We start from the raw sequence: 26,964 nt of genomic DNA on the forward strand, positions 1-26,964 counted from the left end.
GAGTGTGGCCTGTGCTGGGCAGGGGCGGGGTCTGGTCAAGGGGCAGGGCGTAGACAGGGCGGGGCCTGGGCAGGGGCGGGGCCTGGGCAGGGCGGGGCCTTTCTGGGGCCGGTTCTGGGCAGAGGCGGGGTCTGGACAGAGGCGGGGTCTAGGTAGAGGGGGCGTCTGGGCAGAGGCCGGGTCTGGGCAGGGGTGCTGGGGGTGGGGGAGGGGCAGGGTTACAGTGGGAGCAGGGGCTAAGGCGGGGGCAGGACCCTGGCAGGAGATGGGCTGTCCCCTTTGGGACAGGGATGAGGCCTGGGAGTCCTCTTGCAGGGTGGGATCCACGGTGCAGTCCCGCTGACGGCCTACGTGGTGGCTGCTCTCCTGGAGACTGGCACAGTGTCCGAGGTGAGCCCAAGGGGAGTCCTGGGAGACTGGGGGCCAGGGGTGGGGCTGGAGGAACAAGTGGGAGGTCCCCCCTCATGGCAGGGTTTATTTTTCCTCATTTCTCTTACTCATGAATGAGGCTCTTTCAAACTTTTCATCCACTGAGAACATCCAACTTCTCAGTCTGAGCAGAAAAGAGATACCTGTGGTAACCATGGGGGTGAGAATTGTTGGGAAGTATATTAGTTTTTCATCACTATAATGAAACACCTGAGGCAATTAACTTATAAAGAGAAAAGGTTTATTTTGGCTAATGGTTTTGGTGGTTTCAGTCCATGCCTGGCTGAGTGGATTGAACAACAGACATTTATTGCTGACAGTTCTAAAGGCTGGGAAGTCCAAGACCAAGGTGCAGGCAGATTCTGTTCTTGGTGAGGGTTCTCTTCCTGGGGTGTCTGCCTTTCACTGTGTGCTCACCTGACCTTTCCTTAGTGTATGCACACAGACTGAGAATTCTGGTGACTCTTCTTATAAGGACACTAATCTCATCATGGGGCCCCAGCTTAACGACCTCTTCTAAACCCCTCCTCCAGCTATCATCATATTGGGGGTTAGAGCTTCAATATGTGAATTCTGGGGGACACAAATATTTAATCCATAACGTTCCTATGTCATCCCTAAAAATCTCCATGGAAGTTTAACAATCATCAAGTCGTCTCTTAAGTGTGTTCTCCTGATGTCCCTTCCTGTGCCTTTGACCGTCACTCCAGGTAGAGTGAGCCACATGCTGGCTGAAGCACCATAATTGCCCTGACTGCTGGACCCCTTCCTCTGTTTCATTTCACAGCCTCCTTCCATCATTGATTTCCTCTTGTCCCTCAGTGTCCAAAGGGGATTGTTTCCAGGACCCTCCACAGACACCAAAATCCAGGGATGTAAAATCCATGTCCCTTCTATCAAGTGGCATAGCACTGGCGGAGAACCTATTCGCATCCTCGTTTATACTTTAAATCATCTCTTTGTGACCTATAATACTTCACGCAATGCACATATATCGTTCTTTTGCATAGATTCAGAATATTTCAAGACCTGTGGCAAACTCAAGTTTTGCTTTTTGGATCTTTTTCCCATTTTTTTTTTAATTCCTGTTTGGCTGGATCCATGGATGCAGAATCTGCAAATATGGAGAGCCTGCTGTACTGAGAAAAAGTACTGGGAGGTAAACTTTTGAGGTCTTGCATGTCTGAAAATATTCTCATCCTGCTTCAACACTTGAGTGATAGTTGGGCTGGGTATAGAATTCTCTCTTGGCCCTCACTTTCCTGTAAGATACAGGATTCCATTCCATCCTCTTCTAGTTTCCAGTGTTCTGTGGAGAAGTCGCTTGTCTTTCTGAGTACTTTTCCTTTGAATATGGATTTTTCTTTCCCCTGAAAGTTATCAGATCTTCTCGTTGTCCACAGCACTTTGTGCTTTATGACACACACTGTGAGGTGAGGATTTTTTTTTTTTTCACTTTCTATGCTGGGCATCCAGGGAGCCCTTTTCCATAGGAAATTTATAGGTACTAATAGGATGAAAATAAAAAAGGATCTTTTGGACTGAGGGTGTAGCTCAGTGATCAAGCACTTGCCTAGTTTGATTGAGACTCTGGGTTCATTTCCAGAGTCTGTAAAAGAAATATTGTGAGAGTAACTAAGAGTTAGCCTTGCTCACCTGACCTTTCCCTAGTGTATGCACACAGACTGAGAATTCTGGTGACTCTACTTATAAGGACACTAATCCCATCATGGGGTCCTACCTTAATGACCCCTTAACATCAGGGAAGAGCTCTCTGAAGATGTGGTATTTCCCCTTCTGATAAAATATAAGCCTTCAGAGGGCTGGGGTTTTTGTCTCTTATTACTAAATATACTCAGTAGGCGGTGCTTGCCTTGGACAGAGTACGTGTCCCATAAATATTTGTGGAATGGAAGAAAAAGTTGATACCTAAATGATGAGATGGAGCAGCCATGTGAAATGTGAGAGAAGATTGTTTCTCACCAAAGGAGTGATGAGACAGTCCCCTAGCCTGTGGTGACTCTGGACGTTCCCAGTCCTCACGCCTGCTAGGTGAGCGCGCCACCACCGAGCCGCAGCCCAGCCCCAGACACGAGGAGCTTGCGGAGAGGGAGGCTGATGTTCCCCAGGGCCGGGTCACCACCAGGCCTTGCCCTGGGTCACGTGCTTCCCGCTGACATTCAGGTGGTCTGCGGACGTGGACCATCACAGACGGTGGCTCTGCTGGGGGGGGCGCCCTCAGACTTGTCTCTGTGCCCTCCACCTCCTCCCACCCCCAGGACACCCCATTTCTCAGAAAAATCTTCCTCTGCCTTCTCCAGGTCCTCCCAACCCCATCTTCCCTGACCTGGGGGTTTCCCCAGGGAAAGGGCGAATTCCCCCCTGGGTCGGGGCCCTGAGCCCCTGAGGTGGCGGAGGCAGGACCTGCTGTCTCAGTACCGGGACCAGAAGGTCCCTGAGGGCGCTCAGGAGTGGCCTTCTTTGCTTCTCCCAGCCTGTGGTGACTCTGCACATCCTTAGCTGTGGCCACGTCATCCCAGCGTGTGCCACCATGGTTGCCTCCTCCGTGTCTTCTCCCCTTCTTCTTCTTCTTTTTTTTAAATCTTAATGACTTCATTTCATGTTTTATGTGTTCTTCTTTTTAGCTACACGTGACGGTAGAGTGTATTTTGACATATTATACACACCTGGAGCCTGACTTCCTATTCCTGTGGTTGTATCCATGCCGTTTCACTGGCCGTGTGTTCACATATGAACACAGGGAAGTTTGTCTGATTCATTCCACTGTCTTTCCTACTCCCCTCCCCCTCCCTCCTCATTCCCCTTTGTCTAATCCAATGAACTTCTGTTCTTCCCTCCACTCCCTCTTTTGTGTGTTAGCATCGCACATCGGGGAGAACATTCAGCCTTTGGTTTTTTTTTTTTCTTTTTTTTTTCCGGATTGGCTTATTTCATTTAGCACCAGAGTCTCCAGTTCCATCCATTTGCCAGCAAATGCCACAGTTTCATTCTTTTTTATGACTGAATAATATTCCCTGTGTGTGTGTGTATGTGTGTGTGTGTGTCTTACATTTTCTTCATCCATTCATCTGCTGAAGGGTACCTAGGCTGGTTCCATAGCTTAGCTATTGTGTATTGACCCACATTATGTGGCCATGTCACTATAGTATGCTGAGGTTAAGTCTGTCTTCTCCTCTTCTAAGGATATTTATCTTTGGATTTAGGGTCACTTTATCCAGGATGATCTCATCTCAAGATTCTTAATGATATTTGCAAAGACTTTTCCAAATAAGATCACACTGGGCCGAGAGGTGGCTCAGTAGTAGTAGAGCACTTGCCTAGCCTGTGTGAGGTCCTGGGTTCAATCCCCGGAATTGCCCCCAAAAATAGAGGCTACCCAAGTTAGGTTACGTTTACAGGTTCAGGGGACATATCTCTTGGGGGTAGGGGCACCATCCAACCCACAGCACCTGCACTGGAATCAGATGAGCTTGCCCCCCCCAAAAAAACCAAAAGACCTGGGTCCCTCTGAGCCTGGTTGTGAACACTTTTTGTAAATAATAGAGTTTCTCAGCTAAAGCAACAGATGGGGCGGGGTGGGTCCTTCCCGGCTCGGTTTTCATAGCATCCTTGCCCACGTGGCCTGGGGTAGCTCCCATGTCAGCATCTCTGGACTCATGGGTCACACCTGGGCTCTGGCTAGTCCGCCCTGCTCCTCCCCAGATCCTCTCTGGGGAGCTAAATCTCACCCCACACCTAGAGGCGATTCCCATGCTTTGTCCTGGTCTAAGGATCAAAGGTTTGGGGACACGTTCTCTCTGTGACCACAGCAGTTAACTAACGCTGCGTTATCTTAACTCCACGGCTTCTACCGGTGGCCGGCAGAGCGTCTCTGCTAGTTGGCTGAATTGGTTCCTGCTTTAACCACTCACTCTTCCCGTGAGTCCATCTTACTGGGAAGCTCCTCTGAACAAGCCTGTCCTTGGTGATGGCTGTGCCCGTGTCTTCCCACAGGTCATGTTCTAGGGCACAGGAGGGTCGGCGGGTTTCTCTGCAGAGGCACCTCTTGATTCGAGGCCTGGAGGGTGCAGAGGGCCTGGACTGGGGGTCTTAAGGCCAGATGTCTTCCTGAAGCCCTGGCCATGCGTGGGCGTGGACAGGGTTGGCCCTGCCTGCTCCCAGGAGGGTCTCTGCACTGACCTGGCGTATCCCTGAGCATCCTGCCCAGACTCCATTTGGAAAAAGGGGCAAAGACAGAGAAGAAAGGCGGTGGGGTCTGACAGCAGGGGCTGCAGCCCGAGCTCCCGGTGTCACCCCACTCTGCAGGAGGAGAGGGCCGCCGTTGCCAAAGCAAGACGCTTCCTGGAGTCCAGGGGGCCCCTGGCCACAGATCCCTACAGCCATGCTCTGACCGCCTACGCGCTGACCCTGCTCCGCAGCCCCGCAGCCCCTGAGGCCCTGCGCAAGCTCCGCAGCCTCGCCATCACACAGGGTAGGTGTTCCCTGGCCACCGGCCCCGGAGGCCACGGTGTGGGACAGCCCACTCTGAGCTCTTGGACCCTCGTGTGCAACTCAGGAGGTGTCTTAGCTCACTCTTGATGGCTTTGCGTGTAGAATGGTCCACCCAGGAGCGCGCCAGCCGGCCACTCGGTTAGATGCAGTGTTTTGTCCAAGGTTGGGCCTGCCTGAGCGCTTTCCATGCCTGCGAAATGGGGGATGCTGACCCCCAGGGAGGGCAGTGTGGCGGGGTCTTCGACAGGAGATCCCCCAAACTTCTGATGCTGGGCAGGCGGAGGTAGACCCCCATTCTCCCCTCCACTGGTGGGTGAGCCCCGGGAAGGAGGCATTTCCATCTTTGGGGTGTTAGTCCCTCCAGATGCAAAATGATCACCTTTGTGTTCAGAGAGCCCCGGTCACCAAGCCCCCACTTATCCAGACGCCCCCCACCAAGTCCCCTCCCCCACCCCACTCAATTATCCCCCCTCAGCTGCAGCCGCTGCCCCCCTTCATCAGCCCAGGAATTGCTTCCATGCTTGTGGGGAAAGAGGCTAAAATGTAGAATTCTAAAGTCAAGATGGCATCGTCTATTTAAGACCAAATGCTTAGGATCAGGGGTGAGGGTGGGAAGTTGGGGGGAGGGCTGGTTTGTCTCCAGGTTTGAGGGCCTTGACACCTTGGTTGCCTGGACCCCAAGTGGAAACATCTGGGGCTGCAGCAGTACCCAGCCTGGAGGCGGCCATTGATGGGTGATGTCTGCCAGGGCCAAGGGGAGGCAGGCATTGATTAGTGATGTCTGCCAGGGCACAAGAAAGCCTGGGCTGCTTTGTGTTTGAAAATATGAGATGGAACCCGGAGACCCTTCCTGTTCCGGCTGGTTGTCCCTCGGCACCTTCCTCCCCCTGAGGTGTAGTCCCCCAGTATCTCTTCTTGATCCCAGGCACACAGATGCTCCTCAGGGGATGTCAGGCTGCGTGCTGGGCGGGTTGTGGCTGCAGACTAGCTTTGTCCTTGCAGATGGAGTCACCCACTGGAGCCTGACAGGTTCCCGGGGCGTGGACAAGGACGCATTCCTGAGCTTCGGGGATGGGGTCTCTCGGTCAGGTACTGGCCGTCCCAGCCCCCTGTGCGTCCCGCGGCGGCTGCCTCTGGAGCACTGAGACCTGGGTGCCAGTGTTGAAAGAGCCCAGCTGGCCTCTCCCCTTGCAGTGGTCTCAGCAGAGGTGGAAATGACCGCCTACGCCCTGCTGACCTACACCCTCCTGGGTGACGTGGCCGCCGCCCTGCCTGCGGTGAAGTGGCTGTCCCAGCAGCGGAATGCCCTTGGGGGCTTCTCTTCCACTCAGGTGAGCCGGGCAGGGCCAGAGGGGAGACTGGGTCTGGGCAGGGTCACTGCAGGGCTGCAGCCTCGGGGGTCACAGAACCTAACAGTGGGTAGGGGCCAGGGCCAGGTGTTCCTGGACCCTCTGGGAGTCCAGCCCCTGCCTCCATGGGGACACCTACCCAACTCTCCTGGGGTCCCCAGGTCCGTGGGTCTGTCACCTGGTTGGGTCATCCCATCCCCGTGGGTGCCCCGTCCTTGGCTAGGCCTCCCTGGAAGGTGTGGCCGGCTCGCTGGCTCCCGGGGCTAACAGCCATCTCTTCCCAGGACACCTGCGTGGCCCTGCAGGCCCTGGCAGAGTACGCCATCTTGTCCTATGCTGGCGGTGTCAACCTCACGGTCTCCCTGGCCTCCACCAACCTGGACTACCAGGAGACCTTCACGCTGCACAGGGCCAACCGGAAGGTTCTGCAGACGGCGGCGGTGCGTGCTCCTGGAGCCAGGTTTGTGTGTCTTGGCAGGGGAGGCGGCGGCCTGACGGGCTCTTCTCTCTCCAGATCCCCAGCCTCCCGACCGGGCTGTTCGTGAGCGCCAGGGGAGACGGCTGCTGCCTCCTGCAGGTGAGGCTTGGGCGGGCCACCTGACCAAGAGAAGTGGCCACGGGTCCCCTCAGAAGGAGCGTCTTTAGCGATCCCTCAGGAAAACCCATTTGACCCAGTCAATCTGACCACAAGCAGAGCCCGGCCACCCACGGGAGGCCTTGCCCAGGGCACAGGCTATTCCTCCTGAGTGGCCTCAACAGGGACGCTCAGGGAGTCCGCCTGGTCCTCGACCCTCAGCCCACCACCCAGCACTTCCTGGGATTTGGCCCCAAGCTGGGCTGGGGCGGGGAGCCCCGAATTCTGGCTGGTGGTTGGAAAGCAAGCTGTCTTCCTCGCTGGCCTCGGCCTTCCCAACCCCCCCCACGGTGGGAGCGCAGACTCCCCAGTGGACAGAAGGAGAACCCCAATGTGTGGTGAGCCCGGCTCTGCACCCAAAAGAGGCAGCTGGGCTGACAGCTGAGCCTGCACCCACGTCAGCGGTTCCCGGGCTGAGAGGGAAAAGGGTCGCGCTTGGAACTGTCGCAGGGTCATCGTCCTAATTTGGGGCATTCCTACCTCCCCCAGCACCCCATTCTCTCCTCCCCCAGGCCACGCCTGTTAGGCAGGGATGGGTCCCTAAGCTTGTCCTTAACACCCCTAGATCGATGTCACCTACCACGTGCCCGACCCCGTGACCAAGCCTGCCTTCCAGTTGCTGGTGCGCCTGGAGGAGCCCGAGGCTGAGGGGCGCCCGTCCCCTGTGCCCGCCTCCTCGGCTGGGGGCCCGCGGGGTGGGGAGCAGCACCTGGCTGACGATGACGACCCCGCGGCTGACCAGCACCACCAGGAGTACAAGGTGACGCTGGAGGTGTGTGCCAGGTAAGGCCGCTTGCCCGGCCCAAGCTGCCCCGCGGGCGGAGGGCTGCCTGTCCCCAGGGGCCTTCTGGCTCCCGGCTCCCACCAGGCCAGTGCTCAGGGACGGTTTTCGACAAGAAAGTAAGTAAAGGAGGTGTTCTGACTGGACACGACAGCCCCCAGGGATGACCAGAGCAGGAGGGCTGGGTGGGGACAGCCGTACGAGGTGGCACACTGGTCCCCGCCTGACACACCAGCTCCAGGGCCCTTGGTTTCTGACGGGGAGCCTGGGACCCAGCCAAGGTGGACCCTCACCCTCAGAGATGAAGGTGGCCACCCTGAAGGTCTGGGAGCCCAGAGGTGGGTGGATGATGAGTGGTTGCCATGGTACCTGTGAGCCATGGGCGCTGCCCAACCCTGCCCCACCTTAACCCTCACGTGTCAAAGTCCCTGCCGTAGGAGGTTCTGTCTGGTGAATAGGACCAGGTGGCCCAAGCGCCCAGGCAGTGGGTCCAGCTACATTTTCTGTTCCACTGTGAGACTCGGGATGCAGGCAGGGCAGGGGGTGAAGCTGGACCAGACCCAACAGCCTGGCCCCCAGCCCTGCTGGGGACGCCTTGGTTGCTCCCTGAGACGTGTTAGGAAGGTGCCACTGTGGGCCACCCAGGTATAGGGCTGGCCTCCCCGCACCCCAGGGGCTCTGTGCCTGTGGCTCACAGCCTGCCTTCTGTTCTGAACCTCGGCCTCCCCTTCCTTGGCCCCAGCACCTGGCAGGTGACAAGCCCCCAGGGAGCCCAAGCCACGGAAGGAGAGAGTGAGGGCCGGAGCTGGGGAATGACGGGCCTGGGGTCCCCGGCCGAGCAGGCGTGGTCAGCTATCTGGGCTCTTGCTGCCCCATGGGACACACCCCAAGTTGGGCCCCCAGTTGCTTCCCAGGGTGGAGTGTGGGACAGGCCATGGTCCCCCATGGAGAGACTTGGGAGAGGCCCTTTCCTTGTGGCCGTGGCGTCCTGACTATAAAATGGGCTAACAAAGCTGACCGGCCTTACTCTGGCCGGGCCCAAGGCAGACCTCAACAGGACATGGGCTCCAGCGAACAAGGGGGACCAGGAATTCCTCCTCAGGTCCCCAGCCCCCTCTCCCCTCTCTTGGAAGGTGGCTGCACACAGGGTCTTCCAACATGGCCGTCCTTGAGGTGCCCCTGCTGTCCGGCTTTCGGGCTGACATTGAGAGCCTGGAGCAGGTGAGGTAGTGCTGCTGGCAGGGGTGGCCAGGGCCCCGCGGGGGCCTCTGAGCAGGGAGGGGGCAGGGCTGGAGCACCTCAGGCCGCCTTGGCTGGTAGCTCAAGCCGTTTGTACAGTTTTGTGGGTCGTTTTGACTTCTGTTTTAGTTTATTTTGCTTGTCTGGGCAAAGATGGGTCATGGGCCTCCTGAGGGACGGGTGGAGCAGGGAAGGGACTCTTCCTGGAGGCGGACCCCCTGGGACCACCTTTACTATTCTGGATGCCATGGAGGACTGTAGCAAGGGTGCATGGGCTCTGGGGGGAGCGGAGGGCGGGTGGCCGCCATCCTCCGGATAGACCAGTGTCACAGTGTCACCTTGGTGTTTTGTAGGGGAAGAAAGGGGTGGGGAGAGGGCTGTCTTGCCTGAGGCCACAGCTGAGCTCAGGCTGGGGCTTGGGGAAGAGGAGCAAGAAGCAAGCGCTCGGCCCACCTAGGCCCTGGCCCATGAGGGCTTGCTGGATGGCCAGGGGAAGAAGTGACCAGTGAGGGGCAGAGGGTCCTCCAGGATGGACCTGACTTCCCTCTTGCTGGACAGCTGCTCCTTGACAGACACATCGGGATGAAGAGGTACGAGGTGGCCGGACGCAGGGTCCTCTTCTACTTTGACGAGGTACGGCCAGCTGGGGAGCCATGCTCGCTGCTGAGGGTAGAGGCTGCTGTAGCTGCCCGCAGCTCTCTGACGGCCCGGAAGCCACACCCGGCGAAGCTGCAGGCAGAGCTGGTGGTGCTGAAGGCTGGTGCCGGGTGGAAAATCGGGGAGGGGAGCAGCAGAATATTGTTCTTTGATAAAAAGGAGTGAAGCACTGACCCATGCTGTGGGAAAGAAACCAGACACCAAGGCCACTCACGGCGGAGTCTGTTGACATGAAATGTCCAGAACAAGAGAACCACAGAGATCCTGATTAGTGGCTGCCAGGGGCTGGGGGAGGGGAACAGGTAGTGACGGCTGATAGAGAGGGTTCCCTCTGGGGGGCAGAAGTGTTCCCGAGAAGAGGCGAGCGTGCAGCATGGCGAACGCACTCAGTGCCACACACACCCGTGCACGCGCACACAAGAGAGGGAGGGGTCTGAAGGCAGCTTCATCCGAGACTTTTCCCCAGGAAGGACCCACGCTTGAGGCATCACAGAGCAGCCCCCTGGGCCGGTGGTCCAGCAGGGCCTGAGCCTGCCTACTGTCCCCGCAGATCCCCAGCCAGTGCCTGACGTGCGTGAAGTTCCAGGCGCTCCGTGAGTACGTCGTGGGCAGGACCTCGGCGCTGCCCATCTCGGTGTACGACTACTACGAGCCTGGTAGGCCAGCGCTGCCCGCACCCCCAGCCTGGCCCTTCTCCCGGCCTCTCTTAACCCGCCGTCCTCCGCCCCGCAGCCTTCCAGGCCACGCGCTTCTACAACGTCAGCGCGCGCAGCCCACTTGCCCGGGAGCTGTGCGCGGGCCCCGCGTGCAACGAGGTGGAGCGCGCCCCAGCCCAGAGTCGCGGTGAGTCCGCGAGGCCACTGTCGCCCCACCACTGACCTCCTACCACCCCGCCCCACCCCCGCGGGCTCCAGGAAGGGCGTCTTCCTGAGATCAGAGAAAGAAGGGGTCTCCAGATGTAGCAGGGAACAGCACATTAGAGCCGTGGAGCCCGCGCAGCGGAGCAGACGGGGCTGAGCTGGGCGGGGCTGCCTTGTGGAGGGGCGTGGTGGGGCGTGGCTTGGAGGGGTGAGAGCGATAGGGAGGGGCGGGGCATGAAAGAGCATGGTGCGAGTGTGTGTGTGTGTGGGGGGGGGGCAGAACCGAGTGGCCGACTCCCACCGAGTGCCTTTGTCACCTTTCTCACCCACAGCCTGTAGGTTTTCGTGCGTGGCGTAGGGAGGCCGCAGCAAAAGTCTGAGTCGGACTGAGAGTCTCTTAGGACAGTTATTTAAAAATTTCCAAACAGCTTGGGATGGGTTTGGACCGTTTTTAACTTAAGCATTTTTTAAAATGTTTAAGTACCAGGCAAATACCTGCCTCAAACCCCACCGTGTCAGGGCTCGGGTCTCCCACCGTCGGCTCCCTTCCACCCTGGGGGAGGAGTGGTCCTGGCCCCAGGCCTGGAAGTCAGTGCGGACAAGGTCTGGGTTGGGTCCACCGTGCCTAGCAGACCCTACCTCGTCCCCCAGGCTGGTCCCCGGGCGAGCTGGGCCCCGCGGTGGCCCCTGAGGAGGGGGCGGCGATGGCACGCTGCGGCTGCGCTCGCGACTGTGGCGCCCACGCGGACCCCGTGTGCGGCTCGGATGGCGTTGTCTACACTAGCGCCTGCCACCTGCAGGAGGCCGCCTGCCGCCGGCGCGCGCACCTGGAACCCGCGCCCCCGGGTCTCTGCGCCCTCGGTGAGGACTCCACTGCAGCCTGGAATTGGGGGCCCCATCTTGTGCCCCAAGCTGTGGGCATCGACCTCTTCTTTCTTACCACCTTCCCCCTTTTCTCCAGCCCTGGCCCCTTCATCTTCCTGCTCCCGTCTCCCCTCTCTGCCTGCCTGTGCCGCCCCTGCCCTGTCCTTGCCTGCTGCTCGCCCACCCTCTGTGCTCCTGGTTAGCTTCCGCCCACCTGTCTCCCCACACCTCCCTCCTCCTACTTACCCGTTTTTGTGCAGCTCTTTCTGGGTCTCCCCCGGCCTCACTCCACCTTGGTGACCAGTCAGCGTCTCCCAGGTTCCCCGGGCTCAGGCTCCCTCTGCCTCTCCCACCTCTCCTCCCCCCATCTCCATCTTTCTGTCTTTTGATTCCAGGTGGATGTCCTTGTCCCTTGGCTGGCTGGCTGCCATGCCATCTCTGTTTGCACCTGCTCTCTGTTTTGCTAAGTCTCTCCCACCTTCATCTCACCTTGGAGTCTTTCTGCACTCCTTCCCCATGTCTGCCCCTGGGTGTCCCCTCTTCCCTGGTCTGGGACCTTCTCCTCCCCCTCTGTCACTCTGGGCTCCGCATGTACCTCCTCCTCTCCCTCACCCTGTGTCCCTCTGGACTGCCAGCAATCCCCATCCTTTCCTGCAGCACCTCCTGGACCAGGCCCCCCCTCCCTTCCAGAGCAGCAGCCACCAGCCTCTGCGTCCCACTCCTACGATGACGACCCAGCCCTCCTGGGCCCTGGACACGCACAGCAGGGCAACATGCTGAGCGCAGCTGGCCTCGAAGCCCTGCGCTGGACCCCCGAGCCTGAGGGGGAGGCAGAGGGCAGGTGAGCACTGGGCCCACCTCCACCGCCCCTGCAGGCAGTAGAGGGACCTCAATTACAGGGTCACCCCACAAGTTTCTGGGGATAGTGGAGGGGATCCATCTCCTCTAGACTCCACCTGCTCAACACACATCAGACGCCAGCCCCATGTTCCAAGTGAGGTGGGGGAAGAAGGGCTGGGGGTGGCCACGAGGCTCCAGGGCTGCAGGCTCAGCTGGGCTGGCTTCCGGCAGCAGGAACCTCTGGGTGCGGGTGACAGAAAACTCCACCCAGAAGAGGCTTAGGTTTCCAGTTCAGAGGCTGCAGTTCAGTGGTAGAGCACTTGCCTAGCACACATAAGGAGACTTGTTGTTCCATTTTAGTTTTCATTTATATATATATATATATATTTTGGGGGGGTTCTATACAAGGGACACTGGGACATAATGGGTTTAATATAATTATTGAGAGGCCCATAAGTATTTGTTAAACTCCCCTTCTGTGTCCTCCGTTCAATTAATCAGATATATCTTTTTGAATTTTCATTTTAACTTAGCTTTTGATTTTAGCATTAGGATTTTTTTTGTAGGGCCAGAGGTGTCCCTCCGTGGCCGAGCACCTCCCTAGTGTGCCCGAGACCCTGGGTTTGATCACTGGCAGCACACGCGAGGGGTGGGGCCGGGGAGCTCTGGGAATCATAATGCACGTCCGCGAGCTTTTCTCCGTCTACTTAGCATTACTACTGGGTCCACGTCACCTAAAACAGAAAGTCTGAAGTCACTGACATCCATTATATGTCCATTTGTGCTTCCTGACCTTCCTTTATACTAATGCAGTTTTAAACTTTCCCTAAGTGACGACTTTCCGGTTCCCTCTAGGACCTTAGGAGAGGTGGGGTTTTGTGGTTTGTTTTTGAGGGAGGGGGTTCATAGCTCGAGCTGCACATGGTAACACACGCCTGTAGGCTCAGCTGCCGGGGAGGCTCAGGCAGGAGGATGGCTTGAGCCCAGGAGCTGGAGGCTGCTTTGGCCAACAGAGTGAGACCCCATCTCAAAAAAAAAAAAAGAAAATTGAGGAAGCGACAGGTGGGAGCCTCCTGGGGGCAGGTGTGGGAAGGGGACAGGGCTGTGCCCCAGGAGCCTGGCAGCCCCTAGGGAGTGTCTCCTTCTCTCCTGGACAGCCAGAGCGGTTTCTCTTCCTAACGGCCACCACACTCGAAGCAGGATGGCGCCATCTGCCTGCCTGGTCCCTGTCAGCCCGTGACTCTGCCTGGCAGGGGTCCGCCCCAGCCCCCTGTGACCCTGCCTCCAGTCTGGTGGACAGAATGACGGAACCTGCCCGCCCTAGGATGGGGAGTCCTGAGCATGGTAGGGGACAGCTGGAGTGGCTGGGGTCCCCGAGCACCCGGCCTCCACAGCTGCAGGTGGACATCCAGGTGCCCACTCCCAGCTCTGGGTTGGGGCCACAGCCTGACATTCTGCTCCTGGGAGAAGGAACATCCAGGGAGGTGTTGTGGTCCCCGAGTCTTCTTCTGAGAAGACGCAGCTGACCAGAGAAGGGAGACAGCGTCACTGTCCCTCGTCTGTGACTTTGAAACTAAACAAGACACGTGTCTCCAAAACACAGAGCCCTGGACTCTCTCTGGGGCTCTCAGGCCGCTGAGCCTCTAGACCAGGACCTCGGGTTGTGCCAGGACGATGGCTTCCCTGCACCCTCTGCTCTGGCCCAGGACGTCTTCCAAGTGCAGCCTGGACGGCAGAGGGCCCTGTGGGAAGACCACGGCTCCTGGCAAAGGCACTTTGCTCTGCTCCTGGGGCTGGGGGACCTGGGGCCTCCACAGCCCATGTCCCCAGCCCCTGGCATTTAGGGGACGGTTCCTCTCCCAGCAGCTCTGGGGGACCCCAGCCCCAGGGTGGAGGCTGCGTGCTCAGAGCTGCCTGCCTTCTGGGACCCTCCGCCGCCCCAGCCCTTGTCCGTCCCATCTTGTTGCTCCTGGTGGCCTTGGGGTGCCCGTTTCTGTCCCCCTGGGCCTTTTCAAGACGGTATTTATTTCAGCCAGCATTTCTCTGATTTAAGGGGGTAGCACAGACCCCTCCCTGGCTGAGAGGCTCCAGCCTGGGGGTCCTCACCTCTCAGTGCCGGCTGCTCCTGCCAGCCCATGAGGGACAGGCCAGCAGACTTCATCCCCAGGCCGAGCCCTGTCCCCCCCACTGTAGGGCCTGTTGATAAAAATAAAAGCTGATTTCCAGACTCACGGGCCGTCTTCAGCCTCCTGCAGGGAGTGGGAGCCTGGGGGACGCACAGCGGGTGAAGCTCTTCACACCCAGGGCCCGGCAGCTGGTCACTCAGAGCACAGTGGCCAGGTGATGGCCAGGGGCCCTGGGCCTGGCCTTCCAGAGAGGGTGTGTGGGGGAAGGTCTTAGGGTCTAATGCGTGCCCTAGGATCCTCACAGATGGACGTGCGGTTGGAAGAAATGATAAAGCTGTGAGGGTGACCCCAGCTCCCCGGTGGGGACGTCCTGGAGCACTTCAGGGCATGGCCTTAGGTGTGCACCTGAGGCCAGCGGCCCAAAGCCGGGCTGGTCAGACAGACCCAGTGGGGCGCCCAGCGGTGGACTGGCCTGCTCAGGTGGGGCTCCCTCTGCAGCCCCTGCCCTGTCCGGCTGCCTCGTAGCGTGGGGGGGAGCAGAGGTGTGTGTGCCCGGGGCCTGTCCCTGACAGGCACCCGTGTGGCCCCTGGTCCTCCCGACAGCTCAGAGCAGGCTGTGGCTGGCAGCCCTGGCCCCGGCCGCCAAGCACACGTCCACCCTGCCCTCATCCCACTCTGTCCTGCTGAGGTCAGCATCAGGGGATTGGGAAGTCAGACCACTGGGCGGGAGGTCTTCGGGAGCCTCGGTGACGGCGGGAGGCTGACCTTGCTGGTGGTGGACTTGGGGAGCAAGGGTGCACCCCACTCTGATGGTTCAGGGAGTATCCTCGTCCCCACCTCACAGGTGACCACCTCACCTGGTGACGGCAGTGTCACGCCACAGAGCTGAGCCTGGAAGGTGGCTGGGCCGGGAGTCTGCACTTAGCCTCACCCTGTGTCCCTGGGCCGCTGTAGAAAGGCACCAAGTGGCTTAAAAACAACAGATTCACTGTCTCCGTTCTGGAGGCCGGAACCCAAGCGCAGGGTGTCCGCGAGGCTGGCCCGTCCGAGGTGTGTGGGCGGCCTGCCCCAGGCCCTCTCCTGCTTCGACGGCCATGTCACTCCAGCCTGCCTCCTTTGTCACAGGGCTTCTCCCTGGGTCTCTGTGTCCTCTCCCCTTTATGGAAGGACACCAGCCACTGGCGGAGGGCCCAGCTTCCCTCCAACGTGGCCTCATCATAACTAAGGACAGTTACACTGACTTTATTTCCAAGTGAGGTCATGCTCCGAGGTTCTGGGAAGGACGTGGGTTTAGGGGGACACCCTGCTCTTCCCAAGGTGGCCCCTTCCCCCTTGGCCACCCTCCTGAGGGTGTCACGGGAGTGAAGAGGAGCGGGTGCCCGACCCAGGGCTGCCCACCTCCCCGGAGGCCTTGGAGGCCGTGGTGGCTCCTGGCGGCTGGCAGCAGAGCCCCTCCCGCACCTTGTCCCTGAACTCCAGGGACACGTAGTAGTAGATGAAGGGGTCCACGCAGCTGTTGAGCGTGCTGAGGGCCAGGCTGGGCACGTAGGCGGCGTAGAGGTCACCCCAGGCGTCCGGGCTGGGGTTGGAGTAGTGCAGCAGGAGCAGCGCGTTGCTGGGCACGAAGAAGGCCACGGCCGAGGCCAGCACCAGGGCGGTCAGCCGCAGCGCGTGGCTGTAGCGCTGGCCGCCGGCCGCCAGCGTGTGCAAGGTGGCCCCGTAGCACAGCAGCATGACCAGCAGCGGCAGGAAGCAGCCCAGCAGGGCCAGGCAGGTGAAGGCCGGCCGCCAGTGGGAGGCCTGGGCGCCCAGGGGCAGCACGTCGTGGCAGAGCACCCGGTCGGAGCCCGCCAGCCGGAAGGTCTGCTGCTGCAGGGTCAGGGGCAGTGCCAGGGCAGCCGCCATGAGCCAGGTGGCCGTGCAGAGCCCGGCGGTCAGGCGCTGGCCGCGCAGGCTGCGGGCCCGCAGGGGGTGCACCAGGGCCAGGTAGCGGTCCACGCTGATGGCGGCCAGCAGCAGCACAGAGCCGTACATGTGGCCGTAGAGGGCAGCCGTGGCCAGGCGGCAGGCGACTTCGCCGAAGGGCCAGCGCTGGTCCCACAGGTGGTAGGCGAGGTGCGGCGGCAGCACCAGAGCCAGCAGCAGGTCGGCAGTGGCCAGGTTCATGAGCAGCACCGTGGAGGGCAGCCGCGGCACCCGCGTGGCCAGCACCCAGAGCGCCAGGCCGTTGGCGGGCAGCCCCACCATCAGGACCAGCCCGTAGAGCGCGGGCACCAGCCTGGTGGGCACCCAGCCCAGCAGCAGCGCCCGGGAGCGCTCTGGGAGCTCCAGCGCGTCGCTGTCGTTGGCGCAGGGCTGGCCCGGGAAGCTGCGCAGGTGAGGCTGGTCCGGCTGCGCCTCCCCGGGCCTGGGCAAGGGCCCCAGCGTACCCTCTGGGGGAGAGAGGCCGCACCGTCAGCCGGGGCTCCCACCTCCCCCCACTCCAGGGAGGGAGGGGGTGCGGGTGCCCGAGGGGTCCCTCAGCCCGGACCCCCACTGGCCCCTGTGGCTGTGGGTGCCAGAACGTCCCAGCCCCAGCCCCCAGGATCCCCTGGGAGGGCAGGATAAAACTGGACAATTCTGAACAGCGCCCAGCCTGGCGGGGCCAAGGCCAGCGTAGAGGGTGGCCTTGGGCCAACAGTGCCCCCACGCTCCCCACCTCCCTCTCGGCTCTGGGGACCCAGCTCCATCTCTGCGGACGACCACTCCTCACCCCGGGGGCCAGGTGGCTCACCGTCGCCTCCTTCTGTGCTCCAGCCCTCGTCGTAGATGCCGGGGGTCTGGCTGTCACCCACCAGGCCGAGCCCCAGCACCAGGGGCCACAGCAGCAGCCCCCGCATGCTCCCGCAGGCTCGGCTCTGACTGCCGCCTGCCTCCTGGCTTCCTGCCTCGCACCCACCCCCACTGCTTCCGGAGTGGGGAGCTGGCCGCCCTCGAGCCCACGGCCCAGCTGTTCCCGGGAGCCTGTGGGAGGCGTGGGAGTCCTCAGGGCCGGGCTGGGGCACTCACGGGTGCTGTGCCAGCGAGACGGAGGGGGACCCCGGCCGCAGCCCCCACCCAAGCTGTCCAGCCCAGGAAGCATCTGCGGACCGAGTGGCTACATCCTGCTGGCCAGTCACGTCCACAGCTCCTGTTGGATGGCAGTCTGGCCTGCCATGTCCCTGCCCCATCAGGGCACTCAGTCCTTCCTGAGGCCACCCCCTATTTCCTGTCTGTGGTGGGAGGACAAGAGCCCAGCCTCCCTGCTGGGTCAGAGGTCAAAAGCAGGTGAGCAACCCCCTCCCCAGAGCACCCCAAGTCCTCTTGGGGACTGCCCCAGCTTGTCACTGCCTCCCCAGGGCTGTCCCACTCGTCCTCTGCAGGAGCAAGGTGAGGAGCCGCAGGGGGAGCCCCCTTGTGAGGGTGAGGTCTGCTGAAAGTGACCGAGGGACCCCAACGAGGCCACCTCTGCCATGGGGGCCCTGGTCAGGGCTCCTCGGCAGCCCTGGGCCTGGTTCTCAGAGCCCCTCTGCTGCTTCCTGCCCCTCCCTCCGCCTGGGACGGAGAGGGACTGAGTCACCCTTCCAGGGTCCCCTCCCCTCCCTTCCAGCCCCCATATCCCTGCTTCTGGCGCTCTGTGGGGACACTATGCAGTACCCGATGGGCACCCTCTGTGCGCATGGAAAGCAGGCTCGGGGTGGGTGACGGCACTCAGCGGTGTCCCTGCCACACAGACACCTCCACCTGTCCTGCATGGGGGAGCCCCACACTGGGGTCAGGGCTGGCCGCTGTGGTGGGGTGCAGGTCTGGCCGCAGGAGGGGCAGCCAGGGCCGCCTGGGGTCCGGGAGGACAAAGTCAACTGGAGAGGGGGAGGGGTCCGCTCGGCCACTTCCTGCGTCACCAGGGTCCTCATCTAGCCACACATGCAACGATGAAGGGATCAGCCAGGAAGTGACTGTGCAGAGTCCTGGACAGAGCCAGCCTCCACAGCATCCAGTTGTCCCTCAGCCCATGCCTGTGTCTCCTGGCAACGGAGATGGGGGCAGGCGTCCTCCACAAGCAGAAGACGAGCCGGGTGTGAGCAGCACCAGGAACACCCAGGGGGCACCAGGGGGTACGGGGGCGCCCCGTGTCACTGGGCAGGGCAGGGCAGGGCGGGAAAGGGGGGTCTGGCAATTATGCATTGAAATCGTGACTCACGCGCTTTGACTCGGTTCCTGTCCAGGAATTTAGGCGAGATGCTCACGCTCAGGAAGACGTCTGGCCCGCGATGCTCACGGCAGCCCTGGGAAGGGGGGCCGGGATGTGCCCGGCAACAGCCCCTCCATGGGACGACGCTGTGACAGCACCAGCAGAGCCCCTGTGAGGACATGTGACATCCCCATTACTGTCGGGCGGTGTCCTGGCACCTCTCCTTGGGGAGAGAGCTGGGGCCTGCTTTTCTCCGACTGGTTCTTTGTACTTTGGAATTTCCTACGTCCTGTGTTACTTGTCATAAAAACTGACATTATTTTTAAAATGCCGACTATTAGCCTTAAAAAGGGAGGATCTGTAACATGGAAGGAACTTGAGGACGTGATGCTGAGTGACAGAAGCCACAGAAAGACACACACTACCGACTCCACTCCTGTGAGGTCCCTGGGGTCTTCAAGTTCAGACAGAAAGTAGAGGGGCGGGGCGGGACCGGGCTGAGGCTTCCCTGGGGACAGTTTTATAGGATAGGAGCACTCTGGAGATGGTGGTGACAGCGCAGGACACTGTGATTGTGCTCAGGGCCCTAATGGCACACTGAAAAATGGTCTCAATGGTAAATTTACATTATATTAATTCATTTATATTGTACATATTTGTATTTTATACATATTTTTTAAAAATATTTTTTTAAACAGAAAATTTGGCAAAGAGACCCAGGTCTTGTCTAGATTTCTTCATCTTCCAGTTCTTCGGGACCCCGGGAAGGCCCAGGGACTGTCCCCGAGCACCTCCTCTGCTGCCTCACTGGAGGTGGATGAGTTAGGTGGGCACCCACAGGCCTGCCACCCCCTCCTCTGTCCCTAGTGGGCGTCGCCCTGTGGACGAGCACATTAACCCCTGAGCCTGGCCTGAGAACAGGGTGCCCGCCCATCCCCTGGGGCCAAATGTCACGCCCAGTGTCACACCGACAGCTCTGGGAGTCAGGGCCTGGGGTCTGGCCCATCCAGCCCTGGACGCCTGCCTTTCCCCTCCAGGCCCACAGACCACCCGCCCGCCCCATCTGCTCTGGGTCTCATAGGGCTGTGACCCAGGCGTCCGCAGGGCTGCGTCTTCCTCTGTAGCTGGTGGCAGTTTGGGTCCAGGCGGTGGGTGGTCGGAGCTCTCAGCAACCACAGGACCCCTGCTGCACTGCCCCTCTCCAGACACTGTTGGGTGATGACCCAGATCACATCACTGTCAGCATGTCGGTCAGACCCTGCCCACTGGAGGGCAGGGGGCTTCTCCGAGCACGTCCTCTGGTCCCTGTAGCACTTCTGACTGCTGAGGCCCTGGACACCTAGATGACATGGGCTGGGGACAGGACCACTTCAGCCAGGTTGACCAGCCTGCCCAGCAGCCCTGACCCTCTGGTGTGCGTGCCCAGGGCAGACTCTGCCTGTGCAGCGCCGGGTGTGGGCACACCTGGGTCCTGGGAGGGAGGTTGGGCAGCTCTTGAGAGTGGGTTCTCTTGGGGAAGGGGAGGCCCAGGGACAAGCGGGAGGGGATGTGGACCCTCAGGGGAAGGTGGCATCAGCCAGGACTGTAAGCAGAGCTGTGGGCAGCAGTTATCCAGAGACAGGTGGGGGGCTGCCCAGGTATGAAGGGGTCGCAGACTGGAAGGCCAGGGAGCAGGCGGCGGGTGGAGGGTGGGGCCAGGAGGGAGGCTGGCTCTGTGGGTGCTGGTGCAGGCCTCAGGACGTGGGGGCCCAGGGGAGGCGACGGTCGGCGGGGCGCAGAAAGCCCAAAGCAGACACCACTCAACACTCAGGCGAAGGAGATGATTCTCATTTCTACTGAAAGCGGAAATGGAATTAGGACAGAACGTTCTAGAAAATATTCCCACGTTGGGGCAGGCAGAGCTGGGGTGGGGTGACCTTGTGAAGGCCAGCACTGCCACTTGAGGGGCTGCCTTAACTCCTCTGGGTTTCAGGAACCAGGTCCCACCCCCTGGGGGGTCTTGGCACTTGCAGACCCTGGGTGGGCTCATGGGGGCACTCAATGGCTCACTTGGCAGGGAGGTGTCTGGATTCTCACAGGAAATGACTGACAGAACCTCTTGATTTTACGTCAATATTTAATTTTTAACCTTAATGTGCAAATAAATAGAAATGGAAAACTACATTCAAAACAGCTGCGAAGGAAGGACAAGCCCAGAACAGAAATTCCTCGGGAACGGAGAGCGCTGCTCCACAGAAGCATGCGGGAGGTGGGACGGCCGCGGGGAGGGGCTCGGGCCTCCGGAGCACCCAGGCCCTCAGTCTCCCCCTGGCCACAGGTGAGGCGCGGGGAGGGCTGCGGGCTGGGCGGGCCCGGGCGGCCAACTGCAGGACTGGCTCAGGAGTCCCCGAGATCAGATCCCCTCCTAGGAGACCAGGCTGCGTACAAAGTGCCTGCGAGGCACGTGGGACAGGCAAGGGCCCCGTGGTGGGCTCATGGGCTCAGAAGTGCCCAGGCCTGGGGTCACAGGTGTTGGGAGCCTCCAGTTCCACAGGAAACTTCTAGAAACACGTGTTTGCTTCCTGGATCCTTGAGTTTGGCACAGCTGTGCTGCAGGAGGCTGAGCTCGGCTGCTCTGGGCCAGCTCCAGCTCCGATGCTGGGACTGGGCAGGGGGCTGGGGGAAGAGGTCCGAGGCGCTGGCCCAGTCTGTCCCGTGGGATCTGGCAGAAAGAGCCTGGGGGCCAGTGAGGGACAGGTCACCTCAGCTCTTCGCAAACAGAGAAAATGACCCTGGGAGCAGCTGAGCTGTCCCGGAGACAGGCAGAGGGCTGCGTGGCTGCTGGGGTGGTGCTGCAGGACAGGGCAGCTAGGGCGGACTCGGCGTCCAGAGACCCCAGCCCTAAGAAGCCGCAGGACTGGGCTGCTGCAGAGGTAAGGGCCACTAGGAGAGCGCTAAGGAACAGATGCGTGTGCGCACACATGTACTTCCAGGACCCCCACTGCAGGGCAGGACCAGGTGCCCCAGGGATCCCCGGGTGGGGACACCACTCTAGAGAGGCACCTGGCCTGAGCCCCTCCCCTCAGGGACAGGGAGTGGCTGCTGGATCAGCAAGGGGTCTGGCATCTCTAATCCAGAGAGGGGTCTTCTAGGCACAGACGCCGGTTCCAGGTCTGGACAGTTACGGTGGGAGCCCCAGCGCTGGGCTGGAGGGGCTCTTCTCAAGAATGACCAAGGGTGCCCATCACTGGCTGCGTGACTGACACCCAAACCCTCAGGCAACGTTTCTGGGGAGCTGGGGAAGGACCTGCTTTACAAGCGGGTCCACCCAGGGCCCAGCTACTTTGGTGTCAGGGTCTTGGGGACACCCAGCCTCTCCCAAGCACAAGCCTTGCATATCTGTCACCTGTGACTTTTCCAAGACACTGGGACTTCAGGGTCAGTGATGGCACGTGCCCACCCAGCAGGGATTTGGCACCTGATGCACAGTGGGGCTCCTTGGCCAGGGTGTCTGCCCACCCCTGGGGGGCGGGGCTGCGCCCAGGGCCCAAGTGCAGAGGGATCAGGTTTGGCACAGGACAGGCCCACACGAGCCACGGAGCCCAGGGGAGGCAGGGCCTTGCTCTGGGGCTGGCTGTCCCGCAGCAGCAGGGCTGGGGACACGAGGCCCCAACTTGTTCAGGAAAACATCCCAAGGACGGAGGCTGTGGCCGAGGGCGCGTCACTGCTCAGGCTGCTCAGGGCGAGGCAGGGTGGCGGCTGTACTGCACGCGGTAGCGGGTGACGGGCAGGCCGTGCACGTGCACCGTCTCGCAGAGCGTCTTGCAGGGCACCATGTCCTCGTCCTCCTCACCCATGAGCCAGTCCTGTACCAGGCTGGCTGCCTCCACGGTCACATTGTCCTCTAGCCAGCGGCTGTGCCACTCCTCGAAGTGCTGGTGGTGGCGGAGCAGCACCAGGGGCTGCACCTGCAGAGAGGAGGGGCGTTAGGGTGGCCAGGGACCTGGGACAGAGGGCCGGACCCACGGTCCCCAAGGTGCAGGAATCAGATGCAGGCGCCCGATCACAGAGGGAGTCGGCACCTGCTTGGCCCGGCAGAGGGTCCCGCGGCGGTACATGTAGTCCTCAGAGTTCACGATGAACACCATCTTGTGGGTGCTGAGCTTGAAGCGGCAGTCCACGTCGCACGCGCTCTCCACCCCAATGAGCCGCTTCCAGGAGCTCTTGGCCTCACCGCGCAGCGCCCGCACCTGTTCACACTGCCAGCGCCGGAATTTCTTGAGGTTCCTAGGAGCAAGAGGAGGTGCCAGGGACGCCCCGGGAAGAGGAGGAGGTCTGCAGGCCAGGGAACTCCTGAGCATCCCGAGGACCTCCTGGGGCGGGGCGTGTGTATCGAAGCAACCAGAAACCAGCACATCTAAACTCCGCCGAGGCGATCTCAGAGCCACCCTCTGCCACGCCTGGCTGGACCCTGCCAGTTCCCGAGGCTACTCCCTCCGGGGCTGGCGCTCAGGGTCTCGGCCCAGCTCCTCTGCTCCCTGGCTGGGGGATGCAGCCCCACAGCCAGTGGGGGCCTCTGAAATGGGCCTCCACCCCCGGCCCCCCTACAGTTCTGCTGGCTTCAGACTCAGCCTCGGGAGGGCAGGGCTGCCCCTCAGGACAAGCCAGCCCTGGGTATGAGCCTCACTCACCTCTGCAGGAACACGGGTTTCAGCAGGAAGCCCTCGGTGGGGGAGCTGGACGCGCCCTCAGTCCCCACGTACTGCTCCACGTAGCGGGCCAAGTGCTGAGGACAGGGAGACAGCGTGACTCCTCCAGGCAGGGCCACAGGCCCTCGCCCTGGCCCCAACTCAGGAGCTCATGGAGACCTCCACCCTCCCTCCCCAAAGCCTAAGGAGGCCAGAAGTCACCGAGGGTCTGATCTGTGTCAGAGATCACCACACGTCGCCTGCAACCAAGGACTTGGCCAGGAGGTGACACTACAATCAGGTCATGTTCAAACAGGGCCTGTGACCAGTATTCCAGGCATCTATGGCTAAGTCCAGGCTGCATAATGGCCTTCCGGTGGGTGTCACATAAAACCTCACTCGGGGGAATGGGAGGGAGGGACTCCTCACAGAGAGAGTGGGGTCCAGGACGAGCAGTGGACAGGAATGGATGTCAGGACACAAACAACAGGAAGGGGAGACCAGACGGGACCTGGGGCTGGGCAACAGCAGGGCTCAGCAGGGTGGCCATGGCCTGTGTGGTCAAGGGATTCCACCCACTCCCCGTGCTGCTCAAGTCAGACCTGAGCTAAGTGATCACATTTCCTGGAAACTCCTGGAAGGGGGTCTCCACAGTCATGGAAGAGGCCAGGAAGGACCCTCCCCGGGAGCCTTTGCAGGAGTGTGACCCTGCCACCACCTGGACCTGGGCCTCCGGCCTCCAGGATCTGCAGTAGGCGGTTCAGCTGCCGCCCGGAGGTGGGCGTGCCCGGGAGGCCCCAGGCCCTGCCTGTCCTGCTGACCTGGACATGTGGGTACAGGGGCTGGAAACAGGCAGCAGGGAGGCTCTGCCTGTAAGGAGCCACTGCTGGAATGGTGGCCAGCAGCCCCCTGGCCAGTGTGTGCCCAGGAGCCTCGCCACGCTGTCCCTGGATGCTGTCCCCTCCCCTATGCAGCATGCACATGCATGGATTTGGGGCTGGGGCCTCACCTGGACCTCCACAGGGTCCTCTGTCTGGGCCTCTTCAGTGTCCAGTAGCTCGATGGTCATGATCACCTGTCCTTTGCGCTGAAGGAACATCACCTGGGGTGGAGGCGGGGAGACAAAAGCCTAAAGCCACCTAGACAGCCTGGCTGGCCAGGACAAGGTCACAGGACATCGGTCACCTGCTCTGCCACCTTCCAAGGCCCTGATGCTTCCTTGTAGGCTGCGGGCCTCGCAGGCCAGGCCAGTGTCTCAGTCTGAGCAGGTGAAGCGCGTGGTACCTCGGGCCACCCAGCAGCCAAACCAGCGTCCAGCCCTCTCCGCAGCCGCCCCTGGGGGCTCCGGCACTGCCCCAGCGTGCGTGCGTGCGTGCGGCGGAGGGAGCTGGCCTCACCTTGAAGCAGTTCTCGTCGGCCATGCAGCGCTCGGCCCTCCACTGGTAGCTGGTCTCCCTGGCGGCTCGGACACAGCGGGAAGACAGGTTCCCGCCAGCCGCTCCCCGCTTCTTCTCATTCAGGTAGAGCTCCACCACCTTCAGGCACACGTCGTCGCTCACCAGGTGGTGCAGCTGGCAGAAAGGGACAGCAGGTGGCACTACAGCCCCCCTCCTGCTGCAGCCCCACCCCACCCAAGAGGAAGTTGGCAAAGGCCAGAAACGAGACCTGGGGCGAGGACCAGGATCCTGAGGGCTGCCCAGGGTGACCTCAGAGCTGTGTAGAGCAGCCCAAGCCCGACCACAGAAGGCCAGAGGGGCCAGGCCACCCCCAACCCGGGTGTGAGAAATATCCAGCGAAGACGTGGAAGAGAACGTGCATTATCTGAAAGCAGTGTGATGGCAGGTGGGACTTCCCCTAGATCTTTGGTTTAAAGGTTTCTTATCTTTATGTTCCTTAAGAAACAACGAGAGCAGCCGGGGCTGGAGGCGAGCCTCAGCTGTGTGCCGTGGACTCTGCCCAGCACCAGCTCTGGGCTCTTGACAGGTGGCCCTACACCTCAGGGGGACCATACATGTCCTCCCCAATTGTCACTGTTAATAAATGCAGTGACATCTAGACATGCACAGGTCTTGTGGGGTACCTGGCACATTGCTGGCACCCAACAAAGACCCGCTGCTGCTAAAGAGCGGATTTTTAAAAAATGCTAATTTTTTAAAAAGTGAGGCTGAGCCAGGAGGATCGCCAGTTCATAGCCAGCCTCAGCAACAGTGAGGCCCTAAGCAACTTAGTGAGACCCTGTCTCTAAATAAATTACAAAATAGGGCTGGGGATGTGGCTCAGTGGGCAAGTGCCCTGAGTTCAATCCCCGCTACCTTCCTTGGCCCTCCAAAAAAAAAAAAAGTGAGACCGAGAGGTCAGACGTCAGACCCAACCTGGACAAGGTAGATCACCAATGGCAGGGTGGAGGAGCCCTTGGGGGAACCTGGCCTTGGGGCTGTGGTTGGAGCTCAGTACAGCCACGGCTGGGGACAACAGCAAGAGACCAGGGCATGGCAGGTCAGCTGCACAGGTTCTAGAGATTCTATAGAAAGGTTCCCCCCACCCAAATAGTAATCAAAGTGCCTAATCTGGCCTAACCTCCTGGGGCTGCAAACAAGCCTGCTGTCCCAGAAGCCGTGGGACACTGTGCAGGAACCTGGGTGCTGTTTCTCCATGACCCAGCCAAAGTGGTCACCACTGCAGATGGAGTCAGGAAGAGACAGAGACCCGCCCCTGGCTTGCAGGGGAAGTGGAGATCAAGGAGGGCGGCATCCAGACACAGCTGCTGCCTCGCAGAGCCCTGTGGCCCCAGGCCTGGTTGTGGGTGGACAGGGCAGCTCTGGGGCAATAGGGCGCACACGGAGGACGGCTCCACAGGCCACACCCCCAAGCAACGTGAGCTTCAAGGCACCCACAGGAGCAGGACCACGGATGGTGAGCCCTGGCGAGGACACAGGCAGGGCACGGCCTTGTCCACTGCCAGGTGAGCCCTGGGAAGCAGGACACAGTCACATCCTGCACCAGGGCACAGGGGCACAACATGCTGCTGCTCACAGCCCGGACAGGGTACGGCCCAGGTGTCCTCAGCGGGTACAGGAGTGGGGGAACCAGGAGTTCCCCAGAATGGTGCTCCTGGGCACGACCATTACACAGGGCTCAGCGCTTGGTGCAGAGGGCAGGATGGAAGCCCATGGCGGGTGGGTGGCTGGGGGACATGAGGGGGAAGCTGCACAGGTGCAAGCCCACCCGCTGCTCTGGGCCTGGCTCATTCCCTCTGGCTCTACTTCAGCAAACAGTCTCTGGGGCTGGGTGAGGCTCAGCGGTGGAGGCCTGGCGGGATTGTTCGAGGCCAAGGCCCTGAATCCCGGAGGATGAAGAGCTCCCTTGGCCATGTCTGCATGAGGGTTAACCACACACTTTCTTTCCCAACTTCTTATCTGCTTGACAATAAATGGCCTCATTTGATAATCAGGAAACAGAGGTCGCGGTGAACAGTTCCGGCAGCAACCAGGCAGACTCATGTCTGGGCCTCATCCAGCTCAGCTGGGCTTTGGCTGTTTGTTTATGACCCACATCCTTTGCTGACATTTAGCTGTGGCCATTTTCCACCAGCAATAAAACTGCTGTTGATGGACATGGCTGATGTACCCCAGGGTAAGTGGACATGTGCCATCCATTTACCCTCAAGAAGACCAACAGGGACTCAACCCTGAGCTCACACAGACACTGCTGCTCTGTGGAGACAAGGCGGCCACGACCCAACCACCTGCAGTGGACGAATGGCTGAACACATCGGCCACAGGAGGGAAGGCTACGT

At 60.6% G+C, this 26,964-nt stretch overlaps 3 protein-coding genes and 1 long non-coding RNA gene across 7 annotated transcripts in view; 2 read left to right on the forward strand and 2 right to left on the reverse strand.

Annotated features, from left to right (window-relative positions):
• Positions 1 to 14,396, forward strand: part of Cpamd8 (C3 and PZP like alpha-2-macroglobulin domain containing 8) — a 65,581-nt gene extending 51,185 nt beyond the window's left edge. For both annotated transcript variants that reach the window (XM_058576566.1, XM_058576567.1), the window contains exons 29-42: positions 316 to 390; positions 4,756 to 4,921; positions 5,944 to 6,030; positions 6,136 to 6,272; positions 6,575 to 6,730; positions 6,805 to 6,867; positions 7,490 to 7,707; positions 8,839 to 8,926; positions 9,503 to 9,577; positions 10,152 to 10,257; positions 10,334 to 10,444; positions 11,113 to 11,322; positions 11,983 to 12,166; positions 13,323 to 14,396. In XM_058576566.1, the coding sequence (XP_058432549.1) occupies positions 316 to 390; positions 4,756 to 4,921; positions 5,944 to 6,030; positions 6,136 to 6,272; positions 6,575 to 6,730; positions 6,805 to 6,867; positions 7,490 to 7,707; positions 8,839 to 8,926; positions 9,503 to 9,577; positions 10,152 to 10,257; positions 10,334 to 10,444; positions 11,113 to 11,322; positions 11,983 to 12,166; positions 13,323 to 13,344 (1,698 nt within the window). In that variant the 3' untranslated portion in view covers positions 13,345 to 14,396. The remainder of the gene's footprint in view (positions 1 to 315; positions 391 to 4,755; positions 4,922 to 5,943; positions 6,031 to 6,135; positions 6,273 to 6,574; positions 6,731 to 6,804; positions 6,868 to 7,489; positions 7,708 to 8,838; positions 8,927 to 9,502; positions 9,578 to 10,151; positions 10,258 to 10,333; positions 10,445 to 11,112; positions 11,323 to 11,982; positions 12,167 to 13,322) is intronic.
• A 1,121-nt stretch (positions 14,397 to 15,517) lies between these two features.
• F2rl3 (F2R like thrombin or trypsin receptor 3) lies at positions 15,518 to 17,196 on the reverse strand. Of its 2 annotated transcripts, none has more exons than XM_046437192.2 (2): positions 17,065 to 17,196; positions 15,518 to 16,723 (listed from the first exon to the last, which is right to left on the reverse strand). In XM_046437192.2, the coding sequence occupies exons 1-2, from the start codon at positions 17,168 to 17,170 to the stop codon at positions 15,645 to 15,647; spliced, it is 1,185 nt and encodes a 394-aa protein (XP_046293148.1). In that variant the 5' UTR covers positions 17,171 to 17,196; the 3' UTR covers positions 15,518 to 15,644. The 2 variants fall into 2 exon arrangements, with proteins under 2 accessions (XP_046293148.1, XP_046293147.1); XM_046437191.2 differs by having other exon boundaries at positions 17,044 to 17,173.
• Positions 17,197 to 17,468: 272 nt separating this feature from the next.
• LOC131423895 (uncharacterized) lies at positions 17,469 to 19,398 on the forward strand. The gene is made up of 3 exons (XR_009226031.1): positions 17,469 to 17,597; positions 18,215 to 18,424; positions 18,536 to 19,398. It is a non-coding gene; the product is annotated as an uncharacterized LOC131423895 (long non-coding RNA).
• A 1,201-nt stretch (positions 19,399 to 20,599) lies between these two features.
• Positions 20,600 to 26,964, reverse strand: part of Sin3b (SIN3 transcription regulator family member B) — a 40,356-nt gene continuing 33,991 nt past the window's right edge. For both annotated transcript variants that reach the window (XM_046436854.2, XM_046436853.2), the window contains exons 15-19: positions 24,566 to 24,739; positions 24,178 to 24,270; positions 23,172 to 23,266; positions 22,563 to 22,767; positions 20,600 to 22,448 (exon numbers count right to left, since the gene is read on the reverse strand). In XM_046436854.2, the coding sequence (XP_046292810.1) occupies positions 22,218 to 22,448; positions 22,563 to 22,767; positions 23,172 to 23,266; positions 24,178 to 24,270; positions 24,566 to 24,739 (798 nt within the window). In that variant the 3' untranslated portion in view covers positions 20,600 to 22,217. The remainder of the gene's footprint in view (positions 22,449 to 22,562; positions 22,768 to 23,171; positions 23,267 to 24,177; positions 24,271 to 24,565; positions 24,740 to 26,964) is intronic.

Source organism: Marmota monax, unplaced genomic scaffold (assembly GCF_021218885.2).
Source record: "Marmota monax isolate L192 unplaced genomic scaffold, Marmota_monax_Labrador192_F-V1.1 WCK01_AAM20220418_F8-fsc00021, whole genome shotgun sequence".
Lineage (NCBI taxonomy): Eukaryota > Metazoa > Chordata > Mammalia > Rodentia > Sciuridae > Marmota > Marmota monax.

Coding starts and splice junctions, on each gene's coding strand:
- F2rl3 (XM_046437191.2), bottom strand. CDS start 17,170: ATGCGGGGGCTGCTGCTGTGGCCCCTGGTGCTGGGGCTCGGCCTGGTG. Junction 16,724..17,043: donor TGAGCCACCTGGCCCCCGGG/GTGAGGAGTGGT, acceptor TCTCTCCCCCAG/AGGGTACGCTGGGGCCCTTG.